Source organism: Drosophila miranda, chromosome 4 (genome assembly GCF_003369915.1).
Source record: "Drosophila miranda strain MSH22 chromosome 4, D.miranda_PacBio2.1, whole genome shotgun sequence".
Taxonomy (NCBI): Eukaryota; Metazoa; Arthropoda; class Insecta; order Diptera; family Drosophilidae; genus Drosophila; species Drosophila miranda.
Genome location: NC_046677.1, coordinates 26726488 through 26752319, shown reverse-complemented (window position 1 = coordinate 26752319; position 25832 = coordinate 26726488). Strand labels below are relative to the sequence as shown.

The 25832-nt window shown below is 39.4% G+C and overlaps 1 protein-coding gene across 2 annotated transcripts in view; it reads right to left on the bottom strand.

The window, feature by feature from the left end:
• Positions 1 to 25296, bottom strand: part of LOC108162104 (titin) — a 119132-nt gene extending 93836 nt beyond the window's left edge. For both annotated transcript variants that reach the window (XM_017296666.2, XM_033393644.1), the window contains exon 1: positions 24030 to 25296. In XM_017296666.2, coding sequence (XP_017152155.1) covers positions 24030 to 24162 — 133 coding nt within the window. In that variant the 5' untranslated portion in view covers positions 24163 to 25296. The remainder of the gene's footprint in view (positions 1 to 24029) is intronic.
• Positions 25297 to 25832: the final 536 nt, after the last annotated feature.

Here is a 25832-nt window from a genome sequence, read left to right as displayed (position 1 = left end):
CCTTTCTCCCAAAATATCTTAACAATATACTAGAAAGTGTTAATTTCATTTTTCGCTCTGGCGTATAATGTCATTTCACTAAAACAATACGAAAAAAAAACAAAAAAATAAAATATAAAAAATACCGGAAATACCAAAAACGTTCTCAAATACCGAAAATACCGAAGAAAAATACCAAAAATACTAATAATATCGAAAAATACTAAAAATGTCGAAAAATATCGAAAAATACTCAAAATACTGTAAGAGTTAAAATATTTTATTCCTTTGTATTTCTCGTTCTAGAGGAACAGATTTCCTTGGAAAAGTACCAAGAAAATAATATAAAGTACCATAAATACTAGACAATACCAAACATATTTTCTCCTTTGTATTTCTCGCCCTGAGGTAGAGGAACATTTCCTTGGAAACTTTGCAAGAATATACAAGAAAATACCACAAAAATGAATAGATTTCTTGATTTTCTGCCTTCTTCAACCACCAGCTCCCACAGATTTCACCTAAATTCTCTGTTGTTGTTGCATTAACATTAGAAAATGCATTTAAGCTGCATTTTTCTCACACGAGAGGAAGCGCAAAAGCGAACCAAAGTTGATAGAAATCTGTTGACGGTCGACTGTTGGTCTCTCTGTTTCTCTGTCCTTCTGTTTGTTTGCTGGTTTGGTTTTTCCAACGTTTCACATGATGTTTCCTCTTATTCTTTACAAATGTCATTAGGCGCAAAGCACAGATGAGCGACAGAGGAATCTAAGCAGACACTCCATCTCCATCTCTGTGCGCCTCTCTTTCTGTGTCCCATAAAAATACAAACAAAAAAAACCCCCGGATGATGATGAGAATTTCCCTCAAAAGCAGCTCAAAACTTTTGCCCCCGTCGCTAGAGTCTAGCCTTGTGGCAAGTGCATTTTCTGTGTGCAACAATCTCTAGCTCTGCCACACAGTCTACGTCTACCTCGCTCCCAATCTCCCAGTCTCCCACTCGCCTTCTGTGTGAGTAACTGCCAACAGTTTGACACACAAACACAATTACAACGATCACGACACACAGTTTTCCGAAATGCCACCAACAACAAAATACGGGAAAATAACAAGAAAAAGGTTTTCCAGAAGCCCCCACACAAAAATTGAGTTTTGAGTTTATCAAATTGCAACAATAAAAGAGAACTCAATGCAATCACACCACAATACGGAAAAAGTACGAGTACGATTACGATTACGGCCAAAGGGAAATTCAACCCAAACAAAAATGGAGCAGAGAAAATGGAAAATGTTTAAAGGGGGATTTAAAATGCGAAGTAAAAGTGTGGTTGAAATTGTCATCTGCCTGTGTGGGGAGGTGTTTTCGATGATAAATCTTCGATTTGGGACAAGTGAATGGTAGATTTACAGGAAGCGGAGCTCAATTCTCGGGGAAAGCGGAAAAGATTTGAAAAATATATGACTGAGAGCCCTGCCCTCTCTGGAATGAACGAAAGCGATTCTGCTTCGATTAGAGGTAGTACGCAACCAGAAAATGCTATAAAATACCAGGAAATATTAAAAAAAAAAAATACTAAGAAACAATGGAAAATACCAAGAACTGTGAAACTTTAATTGAAACAAAAATTAAAATACCACAAAGTACTAGAAAATACTATATATTAAATTTTCAAACAAAAAAAATACTATAAAACACTGCAAAAGACTGAAAAATATCCTAAAAAATATTATGAAATTCTAAAAAATATACCAGAGCATATATGTATTTATAAAAACCATGCCAAAAAATACCTTGCAAAATTACAAAAAAAAAAAAAAAATGTTTTTGCACCACAAAAAAAATATAAGGGTACATATTAATTGGAGGTCTTTGTGGCACAGCGACACTCGCTTATGTCATGCTGTGAGGGACAATGCATCTGTAAAGTCCTTTAAAAACTACTCAATATACCACAAAATACTGCGAAAATACAAAAACATACCGAAACAACCCATAAAATGTCAACCAAAAAGCATAAATTGAAATGTATTGGCGTCGTGTTTTTGGCGTTGCACTCCCAAAGTGGGTGGACAAAATGGGCGGGTGGGAGTTGACGATGGGCCACGGGTGGTCCATAAGGGCTTAAACCCCAGAGGGGGAGGGGGTTTGGGGTTTTCTGTGGAGCGCCACAGTTCTCTCAAAAAAACGTGTAAATTATCGAGTTTATGTGGCAAAAATGACAACCAAAAAAAAAGAAGAAAGTTGTACGTAAAAAAAGGACAGCGGATGTGTGTGTGACCCCCAGCCCCAGGCTCTTCCCCCTCTTTGCACTCATCCCCACCCCTTTCCACTTAGCCCGCTCTTTACAGGTCCCCCCCCCCCCTCGTCTCTGCCCTTCGCTGATCATCCTTTTACCCACTCCATTTTGTTGGAAAAGCATTTTGTATGTCACACTTGTTTGTTTGTTGCTTCCAGAAACAACAACTCCAGAAGCAGCAGCAGCAGAAGGACATGCAACAACAACAGCAACAGAAAGGGAGTCAAAGGGATGGGGGGGACCTGCTGCCGAGGTGGCAGGCAAATTGGCAGTCACCCGTTTCTGGGATGCCACCAAAACGAGAAATGCGCCTGCCAAAACGTTCGTGAAAAAAAAAAACAGGAAAACTGGGTAAAATTTTACGCGACACGCATTCCGAAAAATGCATTTATGTATGACATCACATCCAGAAGAGTAGGTGGGGGGAAGGGGGGATGGGGAGGTGATTCCATGATTGGGAGGTGGCTGCAACGAGTAGGCGGGACACCGGGCACGGGGCCCTTGTGAAATTTTGTATGAAATTGTGGTTTTGCATGCGGCCGGAATCTGCTCTCTCCATCGAATGGTGGTAGATCCCCTCACCGCATGTCTCCTCTCCACCCCACTCCTTTCGACCATCGAATGTTTGGCAGCCATTTTTAAAGTGGCAGCACCCTTTTAGCCCTGCCAATCCGTGCCGTGCCGTACCATTCCTCTTTCGAAAAATGGTTGCAAATTTGCGTTTGTCCATCGTTGACAGCGACGATTTTTGCCATAATTATTATGATGATGCTTGGCATTTGGCAAACATTCAAAACGGGGGGGGGATGGAGGCATGGCGTGGCGTCAGTGTACCCCCAATCGTGAATCCTGAATCGAAATCCCGTCCGTCCGCACACGATGGCCAACAGATGAGCCATTTTATTGCCTGTGCATTTGCGGTTAGCGTTGGGACAAGAGGGGATCGATGGGGGGCTGGGGGAAGCGGGCCACAACGGGCCACGGGCCATGGGTCAATTGTTTATGCGAGAATTTTGTTGGGTTGATAGAAGTGGGTCACAAACAGAGAGAGACAGAGAGAGCGATAGAGAGAGCGAGAGTGCATTTCCAATTTGTGATTTACGGAACTGGTTCATCGAACCTTGAATGGAAATTGCAAACATATCAAATGGAAATTCAATTTCACTTTTTTAGGCCCATTTCAAAGGTTTAAAGAGGAGGGGATTTCACTGAAAATTAACTAAACTGCACTTGTGACGATAGTAACTGGAACTAGTACTTTGAACCGTGAACTTTAGCTCATTCATTTATAAATTCGACCACTTAAGACAATTTTGGAAGCTAGTTCATTAAAATGAAGGCCTTTTTGAACTAGATCAATCAACAAAAAAGATTTGTATAGAACTAGTTTTGGTTCCTGAATTGGACTAGCTCATTCATTCCTTCCGACAGCTCATTAAACCATGCATGAACCATGAAAACAAGTTTAAAGATCCTAAAACGAAATTCAAGGCCTTTCAAGGTATTCTTAATAAAGAACAAATGAACTAGTTCGTCAATCATTCGTTTTTTGTGAGATCTAATACAAAAAAAAATGCCTAGACCTATCCTACAACTAGGAAAATATTTCTGGTGAGTTTCCCATTGGAACTAGTTCCAAAGTAACGGGAAAACATTAGGAACTAGTTTAAAAACTACACGAAACTCCTAATTACTATTTTTGATTAGACTGCACATTTTGGTAGTTCTTCAATCTGCATTTGAAATGCCTATACCCCATCGACTAGAGAATTCACCCTCTACCTCTTTCATAGCCAATAAGCTTAGAGAAAGAGAACAAGTGAGACAGAGAGAGACAGAGAGAGGGACACCTGGGATACCTATAGACACTGAAAATTCTGCTGCTTTGGCGAAAATTTGCTAATTTTTCGGACCAAAAATGGTGCGGAAAATAGGGAAAATCGTTTCGGTTTGCTTTTGCTTTCCAACAACTGCAACGGAAAACAGGGAAATGTTTTCTAGCCAGCGAGTGTGTGCGAGGAGGCGGCGTCTGTTTTTGATTTGAAAGACGTCAAAGTGCGGAATGCGGTTGGGCGGAATGCGGCGGCCGTCGCGCCAGAGGATCGGATCGGCTCGGCTCGGTTAGAGCTCCAGAGGAACCAGTGAGCGGCGTTGCGTTGCGCTAATTATTGCGCATCATTGATTTTTTGCTGGGATGGGAAAATCGCGAGGGGAAATCGGAGTAGTGTTTGCGGAGTGGATGTGCGAAAGGGTAGAGGGGGGGGGGGGGGGGGGGGGGGGGGGGGGGGGGGGGGGGGGGGGGGGACTAGTGGGAGACTAGTGTTTGATGAGGCCATTGAAGGATGAGAGAATGTCGACGACAGCGTATCAATGGATGGCCACTGTACAAAGATGAAACTCCATCTATCAGTAGGCTTCTCTTTGACATCTCTCTCGCTCTATCTTTTTGTAGTAGCCCTCCCTCTCCCACCCCCTCTCTCTCTATCCCTCCACTTTTGCTGCGTTTCAAATTTCGAAATTTGAGCTGAAAGTTCGCTTTGGTTTCGGGCAGGGAGGCAGGCGCAAGGGAGGAGAAGCAGACCGGCCACTTCCCTCATGAATGAAATGAGCTTTACGCATGTGACGATGATGGGGTCTCAATCTCAGTCTTCATCTCACCCTCAACATCCTCGCTCTTCTCTTCTCTTTCTTTTCCCTCTTTTTTGTTGCCATAATCAGACTTCTGCCCCGTCCCTCTCCGCCACTCTGGTCACACTTGATTAGGATTTGTTGGTGGTGTATTTTTTCAGATGCCAATTACAATTACATTTTGGAGCAGCTGCTGAAAGAGCTATTTAGAGGGGGGGGCTGCAAGCTTTTCACTTTCTTTCGCTTTTGTAATTGTTAAAAGCCATACTTTTTCGGTTTCAGTTTCAGTCTCTAGTTATTTTTACTTGAAAAACTTTCTATTTCTGTCTCGCGTAAAAATACATCTCTTTCATAAATCATGGAAAAGTGTCTTGGCTTTTGCATTGTTCATTGGGTTTTTCTTTAATTAAACAAAAAATTAAATGTGAAAAACTTACAACAAAATGAGACAGAAATCTACCTTTCACAAGGTTTTCGCTTATGATGGATGCTCTTCATTATCTTAAATATTTATTTCACGGCGAGACTTACCTAAAAAGAGACGAGAGGGAGAGAGGGAAAAATAATTAGTTAAAAGTGTGTGAGAAATTGGAGTGGGGGGAAATAAATATTTCATCATTAATTAATTAGACATTAATATATTAATATTTTTTTATATATAATTAGGGAAAGGAAAGTGTTGATAATGGATTTATAAAGGGGAAACAGTCATTCAAAAAGCATTGCATAGGATGTGATATCCATTTGTCTGCTTTATAATTAAACTTAAGGAAGGTTCCCTATAAACAACAGATCATGACTAATATATCACATACTGTTCCGCTTTCAATCAAAATATAACCAATAATCGATTTATTGCATTTTCCCAACAAAATATAAAGGTTTTCCCATAAATACTCGTTTAATGGCTGATGTTTCCCATGAAAAATATTATTTTTAATAGATTAAAGATTCCAAAAAAGAGAATACAAGTTTTCAGTAAATAAAACTTAGTTTTAAAATAAATTCCAAACACGTTCTACCAATGTTTTGCGATCTCGCATTAAATGTAGCATTTTCTTTGTTATTATTCCATTGTTAAATGTCAAGTGATGCCATAATTTATCATAAATCAATTTTCTCAACAATGTTCCTGCTTTGCAAAAGTGCGTGATCATAGGAGTACAATAGATCTACAGATCTGGAAGGTCGATGTGTTATATTAAATTGCACATAATTTCCACAACAACAAAGGCTCATTCTCCAGCTCATAAATATTTTATTTCCACCATTATTTCATTGTAATTGATTAATCGCATCTTTAAGATAATAGTTCCATCATTAGATCTTACATCTTTCAAGTGAAGCCCCCATCAGATCTTTCATCTTTTAAATTCATTTTATTGTATTTAATAATTTATTTTGTTTATATTTAACATTCGCATCTTTAAGATCTTTCTTTGTATGCCTAAATTTCAAGATCTCTCACGTTTCCAATGGGTTTCTCTACATTCTTTACCCAAGAATAATTTCAGATGACTCTCCCACTCCAAATGCTACTAAAAGATACTCCACATATTCCCCAAGAAACAAATATACTCTAGAAACTCAAAGATCTTAAACTATAGAAAGTATAAGTATCTTTAGGATTCCGAAATGCTCCATAAATCTCCTCTAAAAAGTTACTCTAAAATATTTCTTAGTTACTCAAAAAAAAAAAAAAAAAAGAAAAGAAATCCCTCCACACAGAGCTATTCCATTCAATTACAAATTACGGAAATGCCTTCCTATGCCTCCCCCCCGACCTACCCGTAGCCGTAAAAATTCCGCCGTAAAACACCAAAAACCAATTTACCAACAATTTTTGCTCAATCAACGGGCGAGAGAGAGAGATAGAGGAGAGAAGAAGGGGAGACCTCTTTATAAATAGTCTGGTTTTACCAAGGGGGAGGCAAACAATGCAACAGGAGATGCATCTGGGGTGGCATGCCCCCCCTCTTCGGCTGTGGTACATTCTTCAATCAATTTCCATTGGGTTTTCCTCCTGCTGGTGCTGCTACATCTCCAGCTTTCGCTTCTTCTTATTTACTTTGCATTAATTAAACATGCCCTGCCACCTCTCCTGCCCTCCTGCACACTCCGCCGCTCCTTCCCCCCCCCCCCCCTCACACTCTTCCGGGTGTAGATTTTTCAATCCAAGGGCTGGGGCTCTGCCTCCGTCTCCTTCTACCAGCAGCAGCATCTTTGGTGCTTACTATATTTAAATGGGCACAGACGCACGTGCAGCACCAGCATGCCCTCCCCCTCTCCCTCTCTTTCGCTCTCTTTCCCATTGCCACATTCGTCTCTGTCAAGTGGCAGTGCATCAGCTGCTGCTGCTTTCTCTCTCTCTCTCTCTTCCACTCTACCTCCTCCCTTTCTCCTCTGCCATTCTCCCACATTTTGCAGTTTGTCATTGTAGCAATTTCAATGTTGCGCTTGTCAATTTTGCTGTTTCCCTCCCGCTCCCCACTCCCCACTCTCTCCCTGCCCCCGCGTTTTCTGCATCTTCTTTCTCCCCCGCTTCTTCATCAGCCTCCTCTCTCACGCTCTTCTGCTCTTGCAGCTAATATAACTGCACTGACAGCTAACGGCACACGCTGGCTGCTGTGTAGGCAATTCCATCTCCATCTCCATCTCTCTCTCTCTCTCCCACTAGCTCTCTCGCTTGCTGGCTTTTTACGGTTATTTAGACAGAGTTGCAGGCAGTCTCAGAGTTGCATTCGACTGTTGGCTTGCCTTTTGCCTTCATTTACGTTAGAATTTGTTGTGCCTTCGCCTTCTCTTTTCTGGGAGCATTTATTCCACCATTTTAATGATATTTGTGATTCTACTTCTTTTGATTATATTTCTACCTTCTCTACTTATATTTCTCTGTCCTCCCTCTGTTTATACCTTCTTTCCTCATCTAGTTTCTTGTTAAATTCTGTTTTATTTGAGTTCATCTTCTCTTTTTCCGGCGTATCTCCCACCTTTTCTCCAAGATCTAAGTGCTATTTGTCTCTTTCTCTACATTGCCCCCTCTACATTCTCTTTTAATGACATTTGTCGCTCCCCCGTACCGAAATTTCTTCGCATTGCAACATCTTTCAAGTGTCTTGCCACTGTCCCCCCTCTTCATTTACGTTGCACAGACAATTTAATTTCAATGTCGCATAAGAAATGCAGAACTGCCTTTTCTTTGAAAGCAAGTGGACAGGCCTCTTTGTCTTTGTCCCAAGTGGAGAAAGGGGATGCCTGCCAGGGAGAGAGAGAGAGAGAGGGATGCAGTGGGGTGGAGCGAGAGAGCGTAATAAATAGTTTTGTTTTGACACTCTTAAGGCCGCGGTGTCAGCGTTGACGGCAGGCGGCCTTCCAGAGCCTCCATTCTCCTCCTCCCTGATGTTTCAATACTCTTCTACACCTCTCCTTCTCTCCTTTCCTGCTCCTGCTCGTGCTCCCCTTCTGTTCTTTTTCTCTGACCAGCTGTGCCTCTGCCTCTACGCTGTCTCCATCTCTGTCTGTTGATGCCACAGCCACTGGCCTCCTCAGCTGCCTCTGTGTGTGTGTGTGCCGCCTGCATTTGACAAGTGGATTTAGCATTGGAGGCATTGAAACGGCAAAAAACAAAAAAAAAAACCGAATGTAAAACCAACTTTAAAGCCACGAACATGAGATACCCTTGGAATATAAAGCTATACAAAAGTTTCGCGAATATTTCAGTATATCTGTTCCGATTTTGATCAAACTTAGTTAAACCTTATAAAAGTCCATTATATTGTTAGCTGTGAAATTTAAATTTAATAACTTTTAAAAGGAAAAAGTTATTAGACTTTTTACATAATATTTTTTCTCTATATATTTTATGTTTTGGGGGATTCTATGCTTCACCAATCCTCTGCGCAAATCTTAAACACCCTCCCTGATACCCTAAAGAAATGCGAGAGAGAGAGAATAGGAGGAGAGTGTGGACCGGATCTCTACTAAACGGTTGCCCAACTCTATCTACGAGGCAGCTGTTTGGGAAGGCTTCCTACTTTCTTGTTTTTTCTCTTCTGGTTTTTCATTCTTTCTTTATTTTTGCTTTTTTGCGGTTTTAGGCGTTATGATTGCCCACTTTTTTGAGTGTTTAAGTGGTTCAGTGTGTGTGTATGTTGGTGTGTCTGTGGGCGAGTGGGCGTGGTGGCTGAAGCAACAAGTTGACATTTTAGTTTGAATCTTTTTTCTTTTCTCTTCTTCCTCTGCTAATGAGTTTTTAAGTGTCAAAAAAGGGGGAAAAAAGGAGACAGAGACAGAAAGGCGATAAACATAAAGAACAACAACACAACGCAACACTCTTTTCTCTCGCTCCCCTCCCCCTCTTTAGTGCTGCTTTCTTAGTGCTTCTTTTGCTGCTTCCTCTTTCTGTTGATGACATTCTTTTTACAGTTATAAATCAAGCGCAAGTCACGTACAGAACGTCGTACAGTACTCCATAAGCTGCTCCGCACCGCTACCCCTCCCTCCTCTCAACACTTTTTCTGATTACAGAATGCTGTTAAGAGAGATACACCGCTAACAGACAGACAGAGTTCTGTTAACACTCTACGGACGGTACTGTTAACAGCTAGAGTGTACTGCTAACAGTACTGCTGTACTTCTCTACAGTACGACCTCTGCCGCTGTTAAATGCTGAGCAACATGTTGCTCCGCCCCTACCTCCCCACAAATGTTGCCCAATCGTTTGCCAACCTTTTTCTTTCTGGTTTTTCCCTTCAGCTGCTGCTCTTTTTTCACACCTTTTCCCCCTGAGAGACAGCTGCATTTACAGGTTTTCCACCTATCGCTCCGCTCCGCTCCCTCCCTGCCTGTGGAGTGTTGTAATAAACCCCATTTACACACACAATTTTTAGTGCCTTTTGTTTATTGTTTGCTTTCTACTTTCCTACTTCTCCGTCTCCTTCCATCAGTCGTTGTGTCTTTTGTGCCAGAGTTCGAGTTCATTTGAAATTTGTAACGAATGTACATAGAAACAACACCCAAGAAGTGGGGCACACCAACACATAATTAGAGATGGCAGAAGGTGGGGCATGCCACTATTTTATAGCGCAATTGTTTAGCGGGAGTTGGCTTGAAATTTCCCCTTTATAGAGGCCCAAATATTTCAAAACATTCCTCCAAAAACAGGAGATCTTTATTTGTTTATTTCGCTCTTTTTCTTCATCAAAATCTCTGGTTTTCTTTCTTTTTTATAGAAAACTAAATTAATTAGCATTCTAGTGCAATATTTTGTTTAACAACAATAAAAGTTGGATGGCAGAAAAAAGTGCCAACTTTTGTTTGTTGTTTGTTGCTCAACATTTTTACGAGTCTTAAGAGATCTAAAAGCATCTAACGGTCTCCGGGTCGGGTCTCCCCTGTTAACGCAAGATTTTTGATGGTGATTGAAGGTTGCTTTTTATTGCCGGTAAATTGTGGCGAAATTAAACTTTTGGCAAAAGAATTTATGAATAATTTAGCATCAGGTATAGAGGTGTCTATGGACAAAAGAAATCCAAGGTCCAAGATTACGAAAAGGTAAAGGCAACAGAACATTGGATTTTCAGCTTCTGTAAATCTAAAACTACAATTTGTTTGGACTTCTAACATGATTTTAAGTTCGAGTTCAAGTAAGAAGATTTTATTGAGGATTTATAGCTTTAAATCATGGATTAAAAATAGCACCAAAGCCTTGAATATTTGCTGATATCGAATACCAATCAATAATATCAAAGTATTTAATATTTACCGATTTCGAAGCTATCGATAAATAATGTATCAATGTAAGATCTATCAATTACCCATTAATTATGATATATAAGTATCCAAAATAGTCTCCGTAGTTTAAAATTAAATAATAAAATAATATTTCTAAAGAATTCAAAACCTTCCTTTTTGTTCTTCTCTAATCTGCTATAATTTTTCAAATAGTTTTCCACGTTTTTCCCAATTGCCAATTATTTATTTTCTAATAATTATTTTCAATTAATATTTCAAGCAAAAATCCACAATATTCCCCATTAAACACTCAACATTTAAATATTTCCAAATAAATTCTATTATACAATTTTTGGTATCCATTAAAGCCATTGAATATTCAAATGGCAAGTGAATAAAATATTCATAAAAATTCTCTGTTTAAGCTCCTTTTGGGGCCAATAATTTTTGGCGATATTTAAATCAAATTATTGCAGCATCACTTTTAAATTTTCCGGCAAATAACAGAAAGAAAAAGAATAATCGCCGAATGTATTTTCCTTTTGGCCATAATTCAATTATTTGCTCGCACAGAAACAAAACTGTTAGTGAAACATTTTTATGGATTTTTCGTTTCTAATAATTAAAAACAAACAAATATTGAAATACAAACAATAAAAAGGCGAATATGGAATATACAATCGTTGGCCATAATTTATTAATAATTATTAAACCGAAAAGAATAAATTAATATTCTTATGTCTGGCATTAAAATGACTAAAATCCCACACAAATGCCACATGCCGCCGCACCCCCTGCTGCCGCTGCTGCTGTGTCTGTGGCAAAGTCAATCCATTGAAATTAATCTTGTCTATTAAATATTTATGTAAACATTCGACAAACAGCACAGAAAATGATACGGGATGCGGATAGAAGGAGGATGGCAATTTATGGTTATATCCCTGAGGATTTTGGGGCCAGAGTCTGACAAACGCTTGATGCGTTTTGTGCAAAATTAATTAAAATGCATTTAATTTATGAACATTTAACAGAGAACGACACAGAGCGAGTGAGAGAGGGACAGGAGGGGGGGAATATTAATTGTACAGGGGTAATACCCTAGATTTTCCTCTAAAATCTATGGTTTGTGGACAGCCGATTATAATGAAACTGGGTATTATAGGGTGAAACGTTTCCACTGTAAATATTCATCATTTGATCCGTAGAGTCGTTTGTCTCATGGCTATATCATTAAAAATCATTAAAAATCGTATAAGTATATACTTTAATCCCAGAAAAAGCTGTATGCAAATTCTCCTTTAAACCGATATGCCTTTCATCCAAAAGTTAATCGAACATATTGGGGGATAAAATGGTAAATCCAAGCGGAAAAGTTAGTAAAAGAGTTTGAAGGGGCTCTCCGTTCCGATTTTCACAAACGGCAAATTAATGGAAATTAATTCATATTTAATAAGCTTTTACGCAACAGAGAAAATAAAATAAGAAGAAAAAAAAAAGTTGCAACATTTCAATATTAATTTTAATTCGTATTTTCCTTTACACGTGACGCCGTCCTGTCGCTTTTCTCTGTCTCTGTCGCTGTTTTTCTCCTGTTTGTCGCTTTGTTTTGTAATTAATTTTCAATTATGTGTAACATTAATGGCGAATGATTTGGTCACGTTTTCACGTTAATCAAGTCCTTTTATATATCCCTAATATACGGCACTTTATAGCACCCCTAAAACACCCCTAGATACCGCCTCCAATATCTCCATTATAGCTGCGCCCCCTGCATGGGCCGCCACTATAAACAGACTTTTGATTGATTTTGCGGCACTAGAAACCGCATTTGTCGGTGGCCAATGTCTTTGGGGCACGCAACAGCGTTTGTGCCGGCAGGGATTATGCTGGTTATCACAGCCCCCCACCACCCCGTAAAAGACCTCATTCATACCCTCTCCATTCAGCAGATGGAAATCAAAGGGAAAATGGTTTTGGGGCCAGGGGGCGGGCAGCCTATCAATGACTGCCGAAACTTGTGGAGGGCCAAGGTCATGTCTGGGGCTGCGCCTGGGCCTGGGGTAGGTTTCCCCCCGCCGCCTAATGGCAATTGACATAATTACGTAAAGTAGTGCCATAAGCCAGCCAGGAAGCCAGAGGGAGGCAAATGAGGAAGGCTTTCAGGAGAAAAGTTTCCCAACTTAGATTAGGTCCTGCCGCAAAATTCCTGCTCCTTTGCCTCTGCTTCTATCTACCTCTATAGCCTCTCGGTTCACCTGGGAAAACTCTTCTTTTTCCTACCCCCTCCCGCCATCGCACAAAATGGAAATTAGGCTTTAAAATTGCCTTCAAGGCATCGTCTTTAAAATTTATTGCCTGGCTGCCTATTCGGGGAAATAGAGAAGGCTCCTTCCCCAAGTCCCCATCCTAGAGAGTGGGGAGCCTCCCCCCGAAGGTAAGTGTAATGAAAATTACTTACAAAAATAAAGGAAAAACAGCCAAAAGAAAACTTCTAAGCAGAGTTATGCGAGCCCTGGGGGGGAAAATGTTTGCCAGGAAAATCAACAAAAAAAATGAGGCAATCGAAGGAGAAGGAAAGTCAGAGAAGGAGAGAGAGAGGGGGGGGGACTATGAGGAATAAGAGTCACAGAAAGAGAGAGAGTTCTCCGCTGTTTGTTTGTCCTTGAATTTTGGCTTTCTTTATAGAGCCACAGAAGGACTCCCCATTCCCCTCTCCACCCGCCATTACCCCCTCAGCAGTTATTATTACAAGCACATTTTCATTGCCAGACAAAAGAGGGGGTGTGCCTGGAGATCCAAGGGGGAACATCCAAGTCAAATTGGCGCCGAAAAAATAATGTTTCGCATACATTTTCTTTTTTAGGGAAATTGATTTTCTTTTCCTTTCTTTCTTCCTCTTTGTGGGTTTTTTCTAAGAAAATCTATAGCCAGGCCCCATCCCCTCTAAGTGTCTCCCCTCCCCCGTTTCGGGCAACTTGTCAATGAAATTCTTTAGCATTTTATTTGCTTTATTTTATTTGATTTGTACTTTTTTGTTGGTATTAATTTTTGTATTTTAAAGAATTTGAAACTCGAATAAAAAAAGAGGAGAAGGAACTTCATGTTTGAATGGTGAAAGGGAGAAAGAGGAAGGGAGGGGGGATGGATGGGTGGCAAGGAGTGCTGCATTCGAGTGGAGGATTCGGTTCAACCATCATTTGTCAGACGGCGTCTTGCTCTTCACATTTTGGCAGGTGATTAGCGAAAAGAGAAATAAACATTTTTAAAGCCATGCCCCAAGGCTTCTCTCTTGAAGAAAAGGAGCGCCTGTAGGAGGAGGAGGAGGGAGGGAGGGGGTTCTCAATGAGAAGCGTATTTCCCAAATTAAATGTGAAGTGGAAAACACGAAGAAGCGAAAGAAGCAATTGGTGGAAAAGCAGAGGGAGAATGAGAGCAAGAAGAACTTTAAAATGCAAACGGAGCGGAATACAATTTTAAAGCAAATTTTAAAATAAATTAAAGGACATTTAGGAGAGAGGGAATATAAAGGAAAATTGTGAGGGGAACATGGGATTTCTTTATATTTTTAGATATTTTTTATACATTTTCTAGGCAAATGCTTGTTAAAATATATTTAAAAACAAAATAAACATTTTAATCTTATTATGTTAATTTATTCAATGAATTTCCAATATATTTACATGTTTTTCTAACCCTTTTTTATATATAATAAAAGAAATTCACAAAAAAAAAAGGAAAACATAAATAGGCAAAAATAATCAACTTTAAATAAATTAAATCTACAAATGCATAAATTAAATGAGAAAAAGTTGAAGGAAAAAAAGCAGTAGATAACAGCTGAAAAAACAAAGTTTAACAAATTGAAAAACAATTAAAATTGATTTATGCACAAATAGATATGCCCATGGATGAATTATTATCTACGTTTCCGATCCTCTGAATAGAGTGCCACTTCCCGGGGGTTCCCCCTTCCAATAAATGGAATGATATTTCCATTCTCTAATAAATAAAAGTACAATTCCATCCCGCCTTCTATCCAATAATTCACTTTAATCATTTTGATCTTTAAACCGAGTTCTAAGCAATTATTCAACGCATAATTCATAATTCATTATTAATTTATGGAAACTCTGAGATCCCCCCATATTGTTCTTTCAGAATTCCGGATGTTTGTTCTTCTGAGTTCTGGGGGGTTCCATTTACTTAACCCTCCAATGATCAACTCTTTCCTCCCACCCTTCCGCGTTGATTAAAGAAACTTTAAAGTTTTTAATTAAAAGCACATTGGCACTGTATTTTCATTTATAATTCAAAAAAAAAAAAATTATCAAGTGCGAAAAGGGGGGGTGGCAAATGGCGGAGAATGGAAGCGGACTTTTATCCCATTCATATGACTTTTTATTGCAATTTCAATGCGCTTCAATGAAACTCAATAAAAATACACAAATTTTATTCGGTGAAATAAAAAGGTTGGTAAAAAAAAAGGGAGACAAAAGGAGAGTCAGGCAGAGGAGGACTGAGAGGGAAAGAGAAACACGAGTATTATATAATAAATGCGAAAAACGAAAAATAATAGATAAAAACACCATTGGTAAAATTATTTTGAAAAAACGGTACAATAAGTACGAGTAAAGGCGATTTTTTACACGGTACTCGTATGCGATTTGTAGTCCATCTTTTGAACTTGCAATACCCTTTATGAGGGTATTACGACTTTTAGCACATGTTAGATATGATGGAAAAAAGTATCTAGGATTATATATATATATCGGATTCGCAGAGATTGTATGACTAGCAATAAATACATAACAATAAATAAAATTTGTGCTATGGAAAGCTGTAATTTTTATGGGAAATATTCAGAGCTGGATTTTTTTATATTTCCCGGTATTTTAAAGTATTTATGTGGTATTTCTAAAGTTTTAATTCTAGATTTCTAGATTTTTCTAATATTTTCTAGTATTTTTATAATATTTTCTAGTATTTTTATAGTTTTTCTAGTATTTTTACAGTATTTTCTAGTATTTCATCTACCATTTATACAAACAATATAGGGTAATGTAAAACTCGACTCTTGTTTTATTTAATATACCTCTCCCACTCTGTTTTCCCTCTCTTTCATTCCTCATTCTTTATTTACCATTTTCCATTTGTGTTTTTTTATGTTTTCTCTTTGATTCCGCAACGAAATCAATTTCTGTGCAAAAATCCAACCAAAAGCATTTCGAGTGCAAAGTGAAATTAATAAAACACTTTCGGTTAAGTCGAGAGGGGAGTTATGGAGAGGTGGAAAAGGTTGTAGACTCTGTCGAGGGTAGGGGGTGCTGCACATGGGGGTTGGGTCGGTGCACATTCGGATATATATTTTTAAAGAATTTCTCATTAATATATCAAATATTTTCATCAGTTCTTAATTTTTTGCGGCTAAATGAGCACTACACATCCAGGGGTTGCACTTCTTTCCAAGGGTTGGGGAGGGGGGTGGTCTTTGACTTCTGTGACGTAGGTTGGCTGGAGGGGGGCTTTGCAAATGAATTTTTTCCACTCGAGACGTAATGAAAAACTTCAACTGTGGCGAAAAGACACATCCCATCCCCCTGCCGGCTAGCATCTACCCTTGGATCATCCCCCACTCCTCCGCTCAATTGAACAAATGAAATGGAATGTTTGATTAGAAAAATGTTTTGCATAGCGTAAAATTTCTCTCTCCATTTCCCTTCCTAATGGGCGTGTCAAAAGGGGGGTGGCGGAGGGGGGGGTAGACAACCCCTGTATCACGATTAAAAACAAAATGCGTTTTACAGAAAACGAAAAACGAAATCCAAAAAAAGGTTTTCACAGTTCATTTTGTATAATTTCTGTGGATCTCTCAGACAGGGAGGCGGCATGTTCCATCCTTGGGACACCCCTTGGCACTCCTCCTTCCCCACCTCTTCCTCCACAGATGCAACAACCCTAAAAAAGCAAATTGATATGCTTGAGAAACCCTGAAAAGGCAACAAAAAGACAGATTGGATTGGATTGAAACAAAAGGGGCAGAAGAAAGAGTGCATGCATTATACTGGGGGGAAGGAATAGGTGTTTCGCAGCCATTGCCAGGGTTGCCATTGCCGTTAAGGGATGCACTGATTTTTTTTTGTACCGCCCGAAGGCCCAATCGCTGGGAAAACTTTATGTTCTGTTCTCCATCCGTTGTTGTTCTTTTCTCGGTTTTACTTTTACGCAATTTACGATGAACAAATTCGAGTGCTAAACGATCATTATGGGGGTTTTGTCCTAGATAGAGAGGGTGGTTTACGCAGAGGGGTTGGGGCAAAGGCCTTCCGGCTGTGTGACTGTGAAATTGAAACATTTTGAAACAGATTTAATTAATTTTTATTTGCATTTGTGGCTGATTTATGGAAAGTAGTAGAAAATGAAGTCACAGAATGTCGCATTTGAATGTTGCAATTAATGGAGGAAATATGTTACCAAACTAATGGAATATGTGTCCAACAATGGATTAGGCAGACTTTTGGCTAAATACCACAAAAATACTAGATAAAACTACAAAAATACTAGAAAAATACTGGAAAATATAGAAAATACTGGAAAACTAGAATTTTCATTTGAAGCAGTATAAACATATTATTCTATTATTATGTTGCTAATTTTATAGTATTTTTTAGTATGTTATAGGTATTTTTTTGGATTAATCTAGTAATATTTTTAGTATTGAAAGCGCAACGAATTCTACTAACAAATTTGATCATATTTACGTAAAATAAACCCCTCTTCATTCTTCATTTTTTAACCTCAAACTTAATCTACCTCAAATTCCACCTTCTACCCGTTTTTACCCGCTTTTAACCCTACAGCTGCAATCAGGGGAATAAACAACAACAGAAACACAGCAGACAGAAAACAGTAGCAGAAAAAGACTCGGGGGCTGGGCTATAAATACATCAGACATCAGCGAAACATGAAACGTGCGAGTGGCCGAAATGAGCTGAAACAGATACTCAGATACATTTACCAGTTAGATATACAGAGAGAGAGACCCCACAGCCATAGCTCCAGATATTCAGATACATGCAAAAGCAATCAGTGTATTGACCACAACGATTTTTGACATGTTACGCATACAAATTAGAGCGGACGGACGGACGCACGGTATCTCGTACTCTTTTCTCTCCCTTTTTGGAAAGGCACACAACGAAAAGCAATCCCCAATAAAGAAGCCAACAAAGGGGCGAAAGGAGAACAGAGAACCAGAGGCACGGAGGCACAGAAACAGAAATCAGCAAACAGAAGCCCTGCAACGGCACGACGACAATGATATGACGGGGGGCTCCCGAAGCGGTTCAAGAAAAAATTATATATAAATAAAAGCAGAAAAAAAAGAGTAGAAGAAAAGAGTGCTGAAAGGGGGAAGAAGATAAGTACGGAACAGTAGCGAAAAAATAAACAAAAACTGATGAAAATGAAGCTCAAAGTTAGGCGAATAGGAAATACTCTTCAAGATGAAGAAAGTTCTTTAGTCTTTGTAAAATATATAGGATAAATTTCGCTAAAAAATTAAAAAAAAAAAACAAAAAAAATATATAAAAAGTTGTTTTCTGTATTTTTTTATTTTCTGAAATTTCTAGTATTTTAGTATTTTTGGTACTTTCTAGTATTTTCTGGTACTTTTCCAGAAAAATATTTCGTTAACTTTGCCCAAGAGAATTTCATTAAAAACAGTATTTATTGTAAAAAGTGATTCCATCTTTCCTTTAACAACATTCAAAAGACAGAATGTTTTTTCTTTATCAGAGTATTCCCATCTTAAAGAGTCTTCCCACACAGTGTTCCCCACTTGACGAAGTCTTGAAATCCAAAGCAAAAAGAAAAACTAAAGCCACTCTCCGCCTCCTTCCAACAGCAGACATCAGACATCATCATCAGGTAAGCAAAACACAATCCATGCTAATGATCCAAACGGTCGTCTTAAAGACGAAATTCCTATTCCCTCACTTGCCCCCCAACGGCCCCAAAATCCAATTCGCATTCGCATTTCCAATTCCAGTAGCAGTCTTCCAATCAAAAAGGAGAGAAAAGGTGTGTGGGACGCCATAACCCAGTGGGGCAGGGGCAGCGGGCAGGGGCAGAGGGGTGTAGAGTGGTGTGTGGAGCTGAATCTCAGGTGAGGTGCGGCAGCCCCAGCCGTTGAAGCATGACAGTCGGCTAAAGCGGCTGCTAACTTGGTCAAGAAATGCCTTCACGTCTTCAAGCGCGACTCTAAAGCGACTCTGACGCGACTGCCGGGCGTTTCCCCCCCAGCGATTTTTATCGCTTACAAACGTTTAAAGAATGCAAGAAACAAAACAAAAAACCCATAAAAACCTGCATAAATAAATTATAAATAAATACAAAATTAATTGTTATGCCAAGCAGAAAGTTCTCTCTCTCGCTCTCTCTCTAAAAAATAAGTAATATTTTTGTATACCGTAAAAAAAATAATTTTGTTTGATGACAAACGCGCGAAAAGGTAAAATCATTGCCACCGCAACGGTAAAAATATAGAAAATAACGTTATATGTATATTTATATTCTGGAAATGTTGGTGCTACAATTTTTGTGTAAAACCAAAACCAATGACGAGGCCATTGAGGGGTTAAAAACTTTGGCGTCAGTCAGCAAATGTTATTGAATTTTTATTGCATTTATTTTCTAGGGTATTTGTATCTGTTTTTACGTGTGCGTGTTTTGCTTTGTATCTGTGAGATACTCGCTTAAACTCGTTGAGGAATTCTCTTCTCGTTTTTTATCTCGTTTTTTAGTTGCATTTCGGCTGTTGGAAGTTGTTTAAACAGCTGCGCGTTTTAAACCGCCACCCACCTCACACACGCGTCGGAGCGAGGGCCCACGGAGGCAGTGGCTGATAAAGAGGGGCATGTGGCATACACAAATACAAATATAGGGATACAAATAGAGGCAGAGAGATAGAGACCCGTGCGCGTCATAAATTCCACATGCCAAAAAATCATCAAAAAACTAAACAAAAATTTCACTAAAACCTAAACTTTGAATGGAATTAGAGAGCGGGGAAAAAGGGGGGGGGGGATTAACCGCTGGTGGATACCTTTTTTTGTTGGTAAATAAGATAAAAACTATTTGGAAAGTGGGATAAGGGATATTCAATGGGATATTCTTTTTAAATGAAGAAGATACTTTAAAGTCTCGCCATTTCGGTATTTGTTGTAGATATTATTTTTCTGATATATGTATATATATTTTTTTTACCTTTTCTGATAATTTATGAATTTTCTAATCGATTCTGTTTCGGGACCTGTTTTCCAGTATTGTTATGCCTTGTTTCTGGTATTTTCTGGTATATTCTAGTGTTATTCTGGTATCTTCTAATATTCTGTTTTTTTCTAATATTTTCTAGAGAAGGAACCCCTCAAAGAACTCGAATAAAACTAAACCAATTATTTATATGAAAATCTACCTCTTGAAAACGCCCTCACCTCGTTGGCTATATCCTTGGCCCCCGTCTCCACCACTATCCCGCTCTTTAACCCCCACTACCTCCCACACCCGAAACTTTGATTTTCCAAATGCAAAATTGTGAATAAATTTCCTTTTTGCGCCTCGTTTCTCATTTCCCATTTCCCATTTGCCAGGAATCCTCCACTCTGCATTTTTGGTTGCTGTTGTTGTTGTTTTTTTTTCGGGTGTCTCTGCTGCAGCTGTTGCTATATCCTTCCTCTCTGTCGCCGTCTCTGTCTTGCTCGCCTTTTTCTCTTCGTTTCTCTGTGTGGCGGATATTCCCGCACACGTCGCTGAATATTTTGCACGTGGATGAAAAAGTGTTTTGGAAACAAACAAAATATTTGTTTAATTTATTTTAATTTCAAAGTTGCAGCAGTTGCAGATATTTCTCTCTCTCTGCCCCTGGCTCTACCCCTCTCTCTCACTCTGTTTCCGACTCTGTCTCTCTCTGTGGCAAAGGCAGAACAACAGCTCCGGAAAAGTGAGAAAAACTAAGCCACAATCATAATTCACGCGCTAAAAACACGTCAAGAGCGGGGGATAGAGGAAACATGAGGAGAAGGGAGGAAGGGGAAAGGAGCAAGCGAAGAGGGATAACGAGGGGAGAGAGCAGGGGCGATAGAGAATGAAGTTTTTGGGTGCCGGCAGCGACAGGCACCAGGAAATGAAATGAATGTGGAAAAACTCAAAGGCAAAAAGGCTGCCAGGAGGAGTAGGAGGGGAAGCCCAAAGGAGGGGAAAACGAAAAGAAAGAGAGGGACAAGAGGCAGGTAGACGAACGGCATAAATAAAACATCATCAAAACGCAAATAAAATAAAAACCAAAAGGCAAGAAAATACACTCATAAAAACGTGTAGGAAAAACGCATGGAAAACGCACACCAAAATACAACAGCACTAAAGAGGGTCACACAGCGAGAGGGAAGGAGGAGACGAGAGAGAGGTAGAACCTTCTTGGAACCATTATCCTTAAGCATATCCTTGATTCTTGGGTTCTGTTCTGCTCTGTTCCAAGGCGCTGGCTGTGGTTATTGTCCTTCTTCCTTAAGCATTTCCATTGCACCACTCGACACGACATGGACAGTGTTTCCGAGGAAAACTCAAAACCAAATTGGAAGGTACTTCAGAGAGTACGAAGAGAGAAGAGGAGAGGAGAAGAGAAGAGGAGCAAAACAAGCAACAAAATTAAGCAGCATCCGAAAGAGTATTTTTCTAATGAGAATATAGAGATTTCTTTACCCTAAAAAGTTTTTCCCACAAGAAATAATATTAAATATAAATAATATCCAGGTATATGAAACATACAAAAAATATTCTAAGAATTCTTGAAGAAATTACAATGCATTTATTCATTAATTTTTTCAATTTTAATGTAATCTTATTCAAAATTTTATTAAAGAAAAATTCAAAAATTATAGATCCCAAAACAATCCCAATTTTAAATGAAAAACCCAAAGTTGGGATATTTGTTGTACTCTTTAAATAACAAGAATTTTGACATTTTTGCGAAACATTTCCAAAGGAAATAAAATATCTGATTTGGGCTAAGAAAATCTGGGAAATTTCTTTAATTTCAACCCCCAGTAAATTGACTAAAAATTTAATTGATTTTTTGCATTATTTCGATTAAAAAACTCTGCCAATCCCCTCTCTCTTTTCTACTTATAATCTCTTGATTCCCCAACAAAAACTTTTAATGTATTTTTAATTCCTTGAACCTCCGTCAGCCAGCCCCAGCACCAGCCCCCATTCCCTGCCTGCCAGAAAATCTAATAATTTGCCCCCAGAGGCAAAGCTCTTTGCCTCCCGAGAGAGTTCATTGATTTCTCGGCAGCGGTCTCCAAGTTCTAATGTCAGGCGTTGACAGGCAGCTCTGTTCTATGGTTTTGGCTTTGGCTTCTGCTTCCCCTTTTATGAGCGTAAAAACCACAATAAAAACCTACTGTCAAACCCCCAATTAAGATGTCAAATCAACACGTTTTATTTATTAAATGATTACACACACAGAAACACACGCAGGGCGGGGGGAAAGGGGTGCCATAAGCTGAATAGTTTTCCCGAGAGATAGAGGGAGGGAGGGGGAAGCACTAATCACACGACAAATTGGGAAAACAGAACGGATTCGAGTGATTCGAATAGGGGGAATTAATACACATATAATTTAGAAACCCCATATCATCCTTTCGACACCTCTGTTTCCCCCTCAATAGTTGTGCAAGAGTTTCGCCCGCTTTTCGGTTGATTTTTCAGGCATTAAAAAGCATTTTGTAAGCGAAATGATATCAGAGAGATGGAAAAACTTATGCCAGAAGCGTGCCAAAGTAAAGTTTTTCGTGCCACATAGTCCCCCCACCGTCCATCCCCCATCCCCCATTCCCCCTCCCTATCTATTTGTGTTTTTTTTTTCAAGTTCAAAAGTGGAAGGGGGGCTCCTGTCTCCTGTCGAACGGTAAATGCTGTCAATTGACAGATTCTAGAGAGAGGTTCTAGGGAGAGGAATGGTGGTTCTAGCGAGGGGAAGCGGGGTGATGGGTGACTCCAGAGAGAGATAATAGTGGGAGGGGGGGAGGGGGTGACAGAAAAAAACTTTCTGCTGACGTCAAGAACAACAGAAAGAGAAACAACAGACAGCAACAAAAAACTAAAGTGACGGTTGCAAGGTGACAACAGGGCCAGGGCCCCGCAGGATAAAACCATCCAACAAATGGGGGGAAAGGGGAGAGACAGAGGGAGAGGGGGAAAGGGAAGAGTGAGGGAGAGAGAGGAGGTGTAAAGGTGATAAAAAGTACGGAGTTTCTAAAGAGGAGTGGAGCAGAGAAGACACCTGTCATAAACAACAAATTCCGGCTTTAAAGTAAAACCAAAAGTTAGTAAAAATGAAACCGTAAAAGCCAGCTAAACTTTTAATTGAAATACTCTGATAAAATAAAGATTAAACAGAGATTATAGGAAGATGTTATAGAAAATAATTGGTGGAAATATCTAAGGGTTATTATAGGAATATATCTCTGGTTTATTTTCAATGATTGAGTGCCTTCGTTGGAGGTTTGTTGAAAGGGAAGGGATTTTTAAAGATTAATATTAATAATTTACCCTGATGATATGTAAGATTATTTAGGAAGATTATCAAAGATTACACAAGATTTCAACAGATGGCTTTCTAAAAGATATAAAAAGCAGACCGAAATATGCTAGGGGTTGAATGAGAAAGGCGTTGATATGAGGTATTGCTCATATTGGAAGACTTTTAAGAAGGAAGTTTTATTTTTCTTTTCTTTTCTTAGAAGAATATTTACTTCCCATAATTTTGTAAATTTTTCTGTTATTTCTAATCATAAAGATAGTCATTTAAAGTTCTTTAAAAACAAGAAACTTCTATCAGATATTATGGTCCGTTTATTTGATATAAAGCCCCTATTTCCAACTCTCGTTGGCTCTAATCTTGGATTTCCGGTCAAAACCGACAAATTTCTGCTGAGAAATCTTCAAAAATATACAAATTATAATCTTAAATAATCTCCCTATCTTTTTTCCTTCTTTCTTTTATCAATTGTAAATATTATCAAATATGTATTTGTTTATTTATTTTTGCGAATCTTGAATCCCCCTGAGAGACTCTGCACTGCTCTGATTATTTGCTTTTATTGGATCAGCATAAAAAACCAAATTAAAGTACACATTTGAGGGAGTTAAATATTTAGATACCCCTTCATTCGTATAACATTTAAAGTTCACATTATTAATCTCCACTTTTATCTAATCCTTCTCTTCTTTGCATTTACCTTCCCCATCCTCAAACCCCTCATTCTTATGTCGAAATATACCCCCAAAATAGAATCCCCTACAGATTACAGGGTAGCCGCAAAAGACACTTACCGGTCAAGAATAAGTGACAAACAGTTAGCGCTGTTCCCCTCCTCCATCCGCCGCTGCCGCTTCTGTTGCGGGTCGTTGTTGTTGCCTTCTCCGTCGCTCCTCTTTGCGTTTCTATTGCTGCTGCTCTCCTCATTGTGTCGCCTTGTTGTTGTTCCGTTTTTGCTTTTTCGGGTGGGAGATGTGTGTGTTATCCTTCTGCGTTTTGTTCTTGTTGTTCGTATACGAAGATTGCACAGTTTTGTTGCTATTTCTACCACTTTGTTTTTGCTTTTATCGCTGGTGCTGCAGATTTGCTGCTCCTATTCCACCTACTCCCGCTATTCCTTTAAGATAACGGCTGTTCGGCTCCCACTCCTCTATCTCTCTCTCCCCTTCTTTTAGCTTTTGTTTTTGCGCGACATGGTTTTTTGTTTCTTTGCTTTTTCGGGAATATTGCAACAAAATCAAGGGGGAAATCAAGAAAAAACCAACAAAATCATATGTCGTAAATGGCCGAATGCACTCATACACTAAGCAACACACGATTTAGGCCTGGTCTTGAAGCATTTTTCCACCAAACACACACTGCTTCTCCGTTACACACTTCTTTTCTTGTTGTTGCTGTTGTCGCTTTTGTTGTTAGAGTCGTAGCTGCATTGCAAAAGAGCGAAAGAGCTGGAGAGTGCCGCCTGACGCTTGAAAGGTTTCCAAGAAGCAAACACACACACACACGCACACACCGATACACCGATCCGATATAAACGCGCGCGCGACGTAAGAAAAAGAAACCTGTTTGACAGGTAAGCAATTGCGTGCACTAGAGCGAGAGGGCACGATCGCTGGATCGTGGACCGTGGATCGTGTCGCCGCCAACTAATGATGCCAAGCCGGCGTCGGCGTTGACTGCGCTGCCTGGCTGCTGCGGGGTTTGGTTTTTTTCTTCTCCTTCTTGAGCACTCCTTCGTCTTCGCTTCGGCTTCGCTTCTCCTCTTTCGTTGTTGGTTTCTTAACTGTTGTTTACACACAAGCACACACACACTCTTGCACTTTCGAGGGCCTTTTAATTGTTGCTGCCTTTCGATTATTGCACTTCTTTCTCATACAGAATTCTCCTTAATTTTCTGTTTTAATTGTTGCAAACAATTGCATTTAATATTTCGTAATTTTTATTATTATTGTTAAACAGCGACTGCGACGACGACGCGGCGACGGCGGCGTAACGGGTTTTCGACAGAAAATTTCACAGAGGGTGCGTGCGTTCGGTCCGGCGGATTTTTTTTTTTGACGTCACATTGTTGACGCGCCATGTTGCGGGCACATCGGATTTTCTCGGCACATGAGTCTGGCCCATACGAATAGTGTTGCCGCAGCTTTTGTGCATGGAATGGGACTCATTGTTGGCTACCGGTTAAAAGAGATCCCTTACCCGATTAAGCGAAGTGTTGCGCGCCAAATAGAAATTATTTGAAATTCAGCGGCACGAATTTAAATGCAATCCATTGGAATATCATTTGAGAGCGAACATTAAAAAGATTTTCTATTTGTTCAAGGAAAAAAGTCTTGGGGCAGCAACCAAATAAAATGCTTTTCTTTGGATCCTTATTTAAGTCCGCTTTATTTTGTTTTGCTTACATGTGAGACTATTTTGTGGGACTCATGTTGCTAGAAAACGTGTTGCCGGCAAGGCAGAAGAAAGGTATGGACAACAGTCAGCACCGCGCAGAAAATTCAACGCATGTCGTATAAAAGCCACCCCAATTCTCAACATGCCGTGATTGCTTACAGTGGCTGTAGCCAACAGAGTAAATTGTTGATCAAACACGG